General features: G+C 35.9%; 2 protein-coding genes across 2 annotated transcripts in view; both read left to right on the top strand.

Annotated features, from left to right (window-relative positions):
- Positions 1-1717: 1717 nt before the first annotated feature.
- Positions 1718-4172, top strand: LOC116141234. The gene is made up of 2 exons (XM_031426752.1): positions 1718-3503; positions 3870-4172. Exons 1-2 carry the CDS (start codon positions 2191-2193, stop codon positions 4126-4128), a joined length of 1572 nt encoding a protein of 523 aa, XP_031282612.1. The 5' UTR covers positions 1718-2190; the 3' UTR covers positions 4129-4172.
- A 4462-nt stretch (positions 4173-8634) lies between these two features.
- The window catches only part of LOC116141238 (transcription factor MYB64-like), a 3595-nt gene continuing 854 nt past the window's right edge, over positions 8635-11375 (top strand). Inside the window, exons 1-3 of the mRNA XM_031426755.1 lie at positions 8635-9086; positions 9193-9319; positions 9789-10577. Of these exons, the coding sequence (XP_031282615.1) occupies positions 8635-9086; positions 9193-9319; positions 9789-10577 (1368 nt within the window). The remainder of the gene's footprint in view (positions 9087-9192; positions 9320-9788; positions 10578-11375) is intronic.

The following is an 11375-nucleotide window of genomic DNA, read 5'->3' on the forward strand; positions in this document are numbered from 1 at the left end:
CACAATATAATCATATTAATGCAACTTGGATCATCTTAATGCAACTTGCACACGACTTGTGGTATTCTTTGTCAATTTTTTCTTTGAAGATAATTATTAGAATCTCTCTCGCCAATAATAAGAAAACAGAAAAGACAATAATGTGATAGAAAAAATATCGGCCGTTGAAAAAGATCTCAATCAGTTAATATGAACCGTACATGTCCACTGGAGTCACCATCACCGTTCATTTCTCTTATTTATCAACCGTTCATCTCGACTGGTGTCACCATCAGCAGTCGTTTCTCGTTTCATAAAGCAAGCTGGCTCCCTGTGCTGTCATTTTGGACCGTCGAATTCTCACCGCTACCCTTTCGCTACAAACAGATATTTTTCCATATTCCTGTCATCTTCCGGATAAATTATTAAAAATATAAAAATATTAGCACTTGAGATACGCATTTACCATTACACCCTCGATTTATTTTCCTTTCATTTAATTAAAGCAATTTCTATAATCTATCTTGCTTATGATAATTAGAAAGAAGACTAAACATATATAGAAATTCCTTTTTTATTATTTGTATATAATAACTTTGTTTAATTCAAACATTAAAAATAACCCATATAATAAACTCACATTGCTTAGCTGTAATTTGATTAATATAATTTAGTTAGAGACAACACAAATCATTTTCCTGACACATCTATATTTCTTTTATGAACAGATGTCCGGTCACTTTTATAATTGAGGGTATTCAAGCCAGTTTGTACACACCTCAACTAATCCCTAAAACACTAGATTTATCAGCTCCAATGAATACCCTTATTAGAGGCGGTGGAGACTCGAATTCAAAAGACCATATCAGATCCTTCTCTTACTCTTTTATCATTAAAGGGATTCAAACTTGAGAAACTATTTTAGATATTCATTTATTCTTTTACCATCAGGATATCTAGTGGTGGTTATGCAACACATCTATATTTACTTTTCTTATAATAAAAATGTGAAATTCAATTCAATTTTTGTTATAAATAAAATCTAAATCACGTAATTTGGTTAGGGTAAGTGCAACACGTAACAAATTTTAATAAGTTATTCAATAATTTATATTTTAAGTGTAATTAACTAATTATGTTAAAGAATAATTATCTTTAGTCTTTGGTATTAAGGAAGGGTAGTTCTGACATTTTAGTTGAAAAGCGACTGAATTAAGGTCAAAGTAAAGCTCAAGTAGAATTACGTTAACATTACTGAACAAGAATAGTCCATTTTTACGTATTAAGCTACACCGCCATTAACAAAATACTGTACTTGCTAAATAAATACAGTCTTAACTGGCACGTTTCAACCATTCAACAAACAGAGTCGGTGTGTGACTCACGGTTTCGTCTTAACACTAACCACATTTTAATACTAGCTGTAGCTGGTGGTCGGTGTCAACACGTGGCGCATTCTAAGCGGCCAGATCAGATCCACTTGGGTCCGTGAAATTAGCCGCCTTGGAGTAAAATATCACAGAAAGTAGTTTCCATTGTAACCGGCTACTGACCCGGACCCCCAAACTAAACACACTTATAGTTCTCTGTTAACTAGACCGGAACTCCCCGTCTTTTACTGTATTTATATACGGTATTATTTTCCATTTCTTTTATTCTGAGTTTAAGTTAGATTCTGATATTTTTTTTTTTTTTAAATTTTAAAAAACAATTTTTCGGTTTATATATAAGACTCGTAGGGCTCTTGTGTTCCTGAATTGATAAAGCGAAGTTACGGTTTGTACTTTGTACTTCGCTTCGAGTCTTCACTGGAACTCTTCGCCGGATCTTGATCGGAGAAAGCGAGAGTTAACATTGAACAACGTTTAAATCAAACGTAAGTGTTGCCGCGTAATCTTTCTTGAATTTTTCATTTTCTCGGATCTACCTTCGATTTTTCGGTTGTCGTGCTGGTTTAGCCGGTCTCGATCTGGGAAACCAGAACTGATTTTTTAAACTTCCTACTTTTTGGGAAAATGGTGGTGGAAGGGAACGAGTTCGTTTGAAAATTTTGTCATTTGTTCATTTTGTTTATTTGTTTGTTCATTTTCAGGTGAAAGGGGAGCAAAGTAGAATACTTTTTCATGGATCTGAGTTGAAAAAGTTATTCAGATTCCTGTTTGTCAAAAGAGAAAATTTTGATTCAATTTTTCTCATCTTATCTTTAGAGGGATGGGAATAAAAGTAGCGAGCACATGTTTGCATTGGTCACAACCGATTGTTCCTCACTCTTCATCGTCTTCTCAAACACTAGCTTCAGCGGTCTCTTCACCTTCTGCGAAACGACGCCGTCACGACGGTTCAGCTCTGGTGTGCCGGTACGTGCAGAGACTTGACCGATCATCTCTCTTCGGAGCAAAATTAACGAAGCTCCGCAGGTCCCAGTCTTACGAGTACCCACAATCAAAACCACAACTCACCGTACTAAGAAGAACTTACAGTGCCAGCTTGGACGCCTTCCGGTTCCAAGATGACGGGGATGAAAACGGCGACAGTGATGATAACAGTAACGGCGTAGATCCTTCATGGCAAGCCCATGAACCACCAGAGAGTATTGAACGGAAGGCTAACAGTGTGGACCTTCCGATATCGCTAAGAATGATAAAGAGAAAGTTAAAATGGCAAGACGGGTTTATAGAAGCAGGAGAATCAGCCTATTCTTCAGTTAAAAAAGCGTTTTCATCCATGGTGTTTATAATCCGAGAGCTTCATAGCTTCACTTTACATATGAGAGAGATTCTGTATTACGAAGATTTACAAGGGATTCTTGTAAGGGTTCAAAGAGAGATGCACGCTTCTTTTGTGTGGTTGTTTCAACAAGTGTTCTCTCATACACCAACTTTAATGGTGTATGTTATGATACTTTTAGCGAATTTTACAGTATATTCAATGGCTAGTAACCCTGCACTCGCAGTTTCAGTTTCTCCACCAACAACTGAAGTTGCTTCGGTGATTGAGGTTGAGGAAAACAGGAATTTAAATTCTGGTTCTTCATCGATTAAGAGCTTTACAGTGTCTTCCTCAAGTGGGAAAGCCACGTCAATTGGAGGAAATAACAATGGCGGTGGCGGGAAAATCCGGCCGGTGGCTAGCGGCACAGATGGGGATGGAGGGTTTGACCGGATTGACCATTTTAGAACAATTGTGCCTGACGGTGCTTCACAGTTGTCATCTCTTGGGACGACTAGAGAGGCAGAGTCGGTGTCAGAGCAATTAGTTAAAGAAGAAGAGATGAATTTGTGGAATTCAATTCTTGACGAAGCTTCTCAAATGCAAGCTTCAGTAAGAGGAGACGAGTCTCTCGATCATGAGACCATGCAAAGATTCGTTTCACCAATCAAGGCCAACATTGAATCTGATGAGTACGCAGATTATTTCAAAACAGAGCTCCTTTATCAAATAAGCTTGCAAAGAGAGCCCCACAGCCCTCTTCTTCTCGCCAATTATGCTCAATTTCTCTACCTCGTTGCTCATGACTACGACAGGTATAAGTCTCTTCTTTTATTTATCTAATTAATTAATTAAATTTCAGCGGTAGCCATTCGAATCTTGATACTTTACAGTCGCGAATATCTCTTCGTTTTATTAAACTTGTCGTTTGTTCATATTTGGGTTGGTGTTTTCTAAAAAGTGATAGCGAAATCAGTGGTGTAAAGCTCTTCTTCTTCACGCTATCACACCTTTAGGCGTGACTTCCCACGTTTTCACAAGAAATATCTTGTTCATTTCACCTACCTTAGACCAGTGAAAAACCCTTTGTTGACTTTGGTTTGTTTAAACTATTTGATCACCACCCGTTAGTTAATCTGTAATTAAGACAAGATGTTGATTTGTTTGTTTGTGATTTCCAGAGCGGAGGAGTATTTCAAGAGAGCAATTGGGGTGGAGCCAGCTGATGCAGATGCAGAGGCATTTAACAAATACGCAAGCTTTTTATGGAAAGCAAGGAAGGATTTATGGGCAGCTGAAGAGACGTTCCTGGAAGCCATTGCTGCTGACCCAACAAACTCCTACTACGCGGCTAATTACGCCCACTTTTTATGGAACACTGGTGCGGAGGACACGTGTTTCCCTCTCGACTCTCCAGATGCCACTCAAGAAGAAGCTTAATCCTGTCACGTGAAAAAAAAAAAAAAAAAAAAAAAATCTCAAAACACATACACAACAAAAGTACAACCAACCAAAGCATATCACTACCCTCTCCGGTTATTTTCCGGGAGTTTCTAAAGAACAATAAAAATATGCACACAAAAAAAAAATTTGAGAGAAAGAAGAGTTTTTTAAAAATTAGTTTTGGGAAATATCTAGGAGAGTAATAGTAGTGGGTGTTTGGGAACAGGGTTGCACGTGACGTGACCGTGGTGGGGGCAATTTGTGTTAAGACTGGCGTATTGTGTTTGTCTCTGCCACTGCCACTGGAGGTGCCTCTTGGAATATGCAAGTTGCATCAGTGGGAGTGGCCGGTGTTTGCTAGCTGGGTTTTTGCTTTTTTCCTTCGCACAGTTTTTTGGTGACACAATCATATTCCAAAATTGTAATTAAACTTTTGTTAATATTTCGTAGAAATCAAATATAAAATTCGGCAAACATCCTCGTGTTTTTCATGCCTCTTTTATCTCTTTTCCTTTGTTTGGATGAAATACCCAGAAAAAAAATATACGTATAAAGATAAAGCTGAACCCACAGACAGATTCAAGATCAAACCTAAATCCCCTTTTTCTAGTTCTAGAAAACAATCGAAAGCATGCGCTGCAATCTAATTGGTAATCTATTTATTTTGCTTCATTTGTGCATATGCGTATAAATGAAGGAAGAAAGAAGCATTAGTGAACGCATGGACATGGGAGTCCTAATGCAGAATTTTACAGTCTCGGTCTGGGGATTGAGTCGGGCCAACAGCGAAATGACGATTTGTCACGTGAAGAGACGGTGAAACCAAGCTACTGCTATGGCTCTCTTCACTCTCACCCATCGCCATCACTACCCACCTGTCCTCTCTGTCTCTCAAATGTTTTTTATTATGTGTTTGGATTGGTGCAATGTATGATGTATCCAAGTTTTTCAAATTATCAAGACTCCTGCACCAAATCTCTCAGGCGGCGTTTGATTGGAGCTAGCGAAGATTATTGGGTTATGCCAATTTATATTACTTTATTATTATATTTGATTATAAATAATATAAAATTTTAGTAATTTTATATTATTAATAGTTTATTGTGGTAATATTTGAGGTAATCTGATTACCTCTATTTTCTTAGGTATTGTAAGATTATCGAAGTAATCTTATTTTTGTTACAATTATATCCGTTATCAACAAAAGTTTTGAATAATAATGCCCATGTTTTAAAATAAATTTACATTAATATACCATTTCAATTTTACTTTTGTTTAATTAAGTTTTTTGACAATAATATCTTTATATTTAAAACAAATTACAGACCACCGTCACCGTCGCCGTCGCCACCCAGTCACCACCACCGATAGCAGACCAACCACCATGAAACGCGGCCGAAAAGTTGTCGGAGTCCCTAAAAATGGCCAAGATTCGTTGGGAGGCTCCGAGAGGCTTCAATATGACCATTTTCGGTCATATTAGGTCAGATTTGGCAGTTTACGACCATGGACATGGCCATTTTCGGCCATCAATATGGTCGAAAACTACCATATTGGAGCCTCATGGTCACGGTGAGCTACTCACGGTGAATTTTGGAGACTTCCAACAGTGATTTGCGGTGGCGGCAGGGGTGGGGGTGATTTTGTTATAAATTAAAGTTTTATATAAACGGGGGGTTTTAGCTAAATCTGAAATATTGGGGGTTAAAAAAATTATTCAAAAATTAATAATAAAATAATATCATAGTAATATTAAAAAAGAGGGCATTAAGTAATTTAAATAATATAGGTACCAATTTATTCCCCCTAACCAAACATATTAATATAACATATCCACTAATTAACCAAACACATTTTTCTAAAGATTCCTAATAATCTTCAAGGTAACATAAGATTTCAGTAATTCAACATTCCATGAACCAAACGCACCCTATGGGTTATAGTTCCCTTTAAGATCATATATTTTTATACAATGCCTACCCGCATTTATTACTTCCGATTTTTATTCTTTCTTCTACCTATTAGATTGTGTTTAATATTTGTATTTGTACATGTCTTCTACCGACATTTCCAGTTTTTTTTAAATATGGACTTTGTTAACCTGATTTGTTACCATTGGTCTTGAGTTTGATTCACTTGATCGCTTATAGGGTAATTATTAGAGTTCTTACCTAACCGATAATTTCATAGTCTAAGGAATTAGTTGAGGTATGTGCGAGTTAGCACAGACAATCTAAACAGTATGTTTCTAGCAAGGCCTTATTCAAACCCATATTGCAACCCAAAGCTATAGCTTCCCTAAAAGCTAACCCCTCTACTACAAGGAGTATTGTAGCAAAAAATTTGGATGTTTGCCTAGTTGCTAGCACACATTTTTTTTTTTTTTTTTTTTTGGGTTATTGAGGGTGTTCAAGCGAGCTTATGTGCATTTCGACTAGTCATCTGATCTCGAATAAGGTTTTTAAAATAGGGTAAACCCTGCGATCCATGACCAACAATTTTAGCAACCATTCTTATGATTCGAACTTGAAACCATAGGCGAGCAAACCCCTAAGTTCCAAGCCTTTTACCACTCGACCAATCCAATTATTACAGAAGAAGGTGGAATTTGGGTGCTCAATCATATTTAAAGTTGGCTTGCGTAATTCGACTTCCCCGTTTAGCATTTTAACTTGTTGAACTACCTGTATTGGATTATTTTTTGCTCCCCTAAACACCATTTCATTTAGCATTTTTCATATCACCGAGCACAGATTGGCGATATAGGCTTTGGCACTTTCCGAATATTCCAAAAGACAGAAATTCCTACATAATCTTTGTATCGATTATCGAATAACGCTGAAAAGAAGCTGTTTGGGCCTAGAAATACAACCCACTTAGCTAGTAAAAGGCTAAAACATTGGACCTAATTACCCAAATTGTGCCTAAAAAATGAAGTAAAACATGCACAATTAATATATTACCATTTAACTTTGGTAACCGTTCAGCAAAAGTTTTATTATAGATAGTTGATTCGTTAAAGGCATGCATTTAAGTGATTAAAAGACTGTCCGCAACACGTACTATAATTTATGAGATCATCTCTAAGGTCAAATTTTGAATGTTTTTAATATTATTATTATTATTTTTCTAATAATCAAAATTATTAAATTATTTCACCATTCGTGCTACAATTTACAAATTGTCAACAAGAAAGTCTTATTTGAATCTCGGTGTCGGTGTACGTCGGATCCAAACAAATGGTAAGTAAGTTTCTAGAAGTATTGTTTGTTTTGGGCTTTAAAGTCCGTAGGATTTTGTGTTGAAAAGACACCTCTGGGTTGTGAGGATATATCAGTAACTAGGCTTTGTTTGTTACGCTATTGGAAATACTATTATTAGTATTCTCTATAAAGTTAAACAGTAAAATGTCATTATTTTCAAAATATTATTATATATTTTTTAATTTCTTTTAAACCTCCATAAATTTGTTAATTTAACTAAACACCCCCAAATATTTTTTTTAGAAATTGCAAAAACACTTCGGCCACTCTCCGACGGTGGTGGCCGGCTGTCCGTATTTAATAGGTGGGTTAGAGGTGTTTTTATTAACTTTTAATATTTTATTATAAGGGTGTTTAGTAAATAAACAAACATCAGCGGTATTTTTGTTAATTTCTAAATCCTACATCGTAATACCCACCCAATTTAACTTTTTTTAAAATATTATTCTAAAAACTATCAGAATAATGAACGAAACGGAGCCTAAGACCCTCACCTCCTAACGACATGGGATTTTGACACCAATACTTGGCAAGTCAACTTTGGTCAATTGGTCAATCACTGAGTCAACACAATTGCAAAGATGTAGCAAACTAAATCCTAATTTGTACACGTGGTATATATAAATTAGAGAGAGAGAGAGACACGTAAGCAATATGCCTTATTTGGTAGCCATTAAAGCAGTTAAAACCAGGGCTTGGAATTCTCCTGAATTTCATCACCCCAATAATTGTTATTAAATGAATTGGGCACCCCATAATTTGGAATTTTTCAACTTCCAATTTTAATTAATTAATTACAGGACAAATTCTACCCTTTGTCAATTTTACTTAGTAAGGGTCAAATCGTCTTTTAAACATGATCAAAGAACACTTTCTAATTTTCTTTAATATTTTTGGAATTTTAATAAAAATTATTATTTATCATGAGCTTAATAACGAACCCACTAATATCTCCCTTCGTATTTACTTTTGTCCGAGGGAGGAAGCTCAGGAGTTACAGCTACGGACAATTCTCAGCCGTTGGATTCATCTCCAGATGGACGGCTATGATGCCATGTGGCACTTTACAAGGCTTGGGACAAGCTTTATGTTTAGCTTCTGTTGTGGAGTTTTCTTGCAAGTAGGGAAGAAGAAAGAAAAATTATCACTTAAAGCTCTCCCAAAATTCAAGCATATTTCAACGCCTTTAATATTAGTCCTTTCTTTTCTTATTAATTTTAATCTTCTTCAAGCTCCTGTCATGGAACCAGGAGGAAGGGGAGGTGGGTTTGGGTACGAAAGTTTACAAAGCAATAAGCCTCTCATATATCGATCCACTCCTTCATTAACAGCCATAGACAGGTTTTTATGGGGTCAAAGCTGTCATTCCAATTCCGAGCAGCAGCCACAAAACAATGCGAGAAACAAAGAAACAACACCGAATGGATTGACTGGTGGTGGTACTTTTTCTTCATTTAGTGGTGCAATTAGTGGTTATGGAGGTGAAGTTTTGTGGCCAAACATCCAAGAGTTGAGCTTTGTTGATGGTGAGAGTGCTCTAATAAACAGTTCATATGGTAGAAACCTTAACGTGCATTCGAAAGAAGAAACAAAAGTTGCACCAAAGAGTAGTTCTAAAGGGACTGTGAAAAAGGCTAAGAAAGGATCTTCTCAAGCTTTGATCAAGGGGCAATGGACTGATGAAGAAGACAGGTGATATTCTACGGAAAACTGGTTCTATATAATTTCTTTATCATCTTTGGTTTCGGTACTTGAGTTGAAGCTAAACTGTGTTAGGGTTTCGTTGATTTGTCTGTAGGAAACTGATAAAGTTGGTGAAGCAATATGGAGTACGAAAATGGGCTCAAATAGCTGAGAAGATGGTTGGTAGAGCGGGAAAGCAGTGTCGTGAGAGATGGCACAATCATTTGCGCCCTGATATTAAGGTTTGTTTCTAATTTCTCAATTATCATTTCTGTTAATTAAAAGAATAAAATTTTATTTAGATTTTCAGATATTTTATTGTCAATTTCAAGTGTATTATATAAGTATATAATCAAACCCTAGATTATATATTCAATTAACGTAAGAGATCACATAATTTCAGATATTTTTCTTTAAGAATGAGAAACCTTTGATCATATATTTCAGATATTTCATTTCTAGAACTAGGGTTTAGATTTATTTGAAAAATAATTCTTCCCACGAACAAATCATAGGTAGTTTTCCTGTATATTTATATAGAAAGCTGTATTTGAAGTAGCATCTTTTGAAAATTAAGTGTCTAGGGTTTTGTTTTAATCTCTGTCAATTAGTGTCAACGTTCATACCTTAAGGCTAGAGCTTTAGTCTTAATTATTATTGTATGCATTTTTTTGCTTCTTTAATTTGGTGTGTTTTTATTTCTTGATTCAGAAAGAGAGCTGGAGTGAAGAAGAAGAGAGATTGTTAGTTGAAGCTCATGGCAAAGTTGGGAATCGATGGGCGGAGATTGCTAAGTGCATTCCTGGAAGAACTGAAAATGCCATAAAAAACCACTGGAATGCCACAAAAAGAAGGCAGAATTCAAGGAGAAAAAACAAACAAACACAAAAGCAAAAGGCTTCAAATTCAAAGCCTCAATCTTCTGTGCTTCAAGACTACATAAGAAGCAAGATAAATCTAATCAACACCACACACACCATCATTACCGCTGCCGCCACCCCAGCTAGCTCCACCGTATCGGAAGACCCCTCAACGTATTTCAATTACTGTCTTCCGGACTTATCTGAAACCACCACCAATGATTCTCCACCACTGATTACTGAAACATATGATGAAGAACTAGTCTTCATGCAAAACTTCTTTGCCAACAACTGTTACAATCAATCCTCCATTCAATATGATGGAACCAAGAATCTAATGATTTCCTCATCAGGTTTCGATTCTTCTGATCATCAACAACTCACCGACGTTGCTGATTATCAATGTGGTTTCTCTTCCACTCTAAACCAAAACATATCCCTTAATGGCCTTCAAGTGCAAGACACTCACACTACCCACCTGTATTCTGATCTTGGCTTGTCTCATCTGTTGAACGGAGCCAACATTTCTTCATCTCCCGTTGATTATGGCTACAATAGTTACACGACCATGGAGTACTTCCAGGGAGATAATCATCAGGCCCTTCAATATGGAAAGAAAGAGATGGACTTGATTGAGATGGTTTCTTCTTCTCATCTGTTCTCTAGGTAATATTGCTCTTGTGCTTTCACCAAGCATCCTAATTCTGTTAGTGGGTTCAGGATATTTGTTCGTTTACTGAAAATTTGAGAAACAAGAGTGGTTAGAAATGGAATTTGGATTGTGCTTAGGTTGTCCATGAACGTTTATTTCTTATGGTTTTCTGGCAATGGCTTGGGAACAGATGGTGCTTGTTTTATGTTTTATTTAGTTGGAACTGATATCATTTTCATGTCGCCTATTAATTTATTTTTCATCTTTTTCTTTACTTTCTCCTCATCTTTTCATTCCTTTACGAATATCTACTTAATATTTTTATTACGTAGTTAATTATGAAGGTTATGTAATCTATTTCAATTTTTAATTATCTTAATCACATCATATACATAAATTAATTAATCTATATAAAAAGTTATTATACCATTGTTTTAAAACCTAGATCGGACCGGCCAGTCCAAATAGACCCTTATCCGGTCCTAGTATATCCTAAATCCAGTTATAGTAGTTAGACCGAATTGACATAGGTTAAACTGATGGAACAGTGCCAAATTGTCAGGTTAGAGAACCGATGGTTAAATCGTAATCCAAATTCCTCAAATTAAAATCCCTAAATTGTTTTTTGTATTTTGGGTTTATTTTATTTATCATTTCATCTTTAGATTTGGATTTTCGGGTTATCTTATTTATGTTACATTGTTATTTGGATTTTAGATTTTAATGGAATTGTTTTGGAAATTTACTAGACTTTTAAAATTTTATTATGCCATGCATGCTAAGGTC

This window comes from Pistacia vera, unplaced genomic scaffold, assembly GCF_008641045.1.
Source record: "Pistacia vera cultivar Batoury unplaced genomic scaffold, PisVer_v2 Contig396, whole genome shotgun sequence".
NCBI lineage: Eukaryota > Viridiplantae > Streptophyta > Magnoliopsida > Sapindales > Anacardiaceae > Pistacia > Pistacia vera.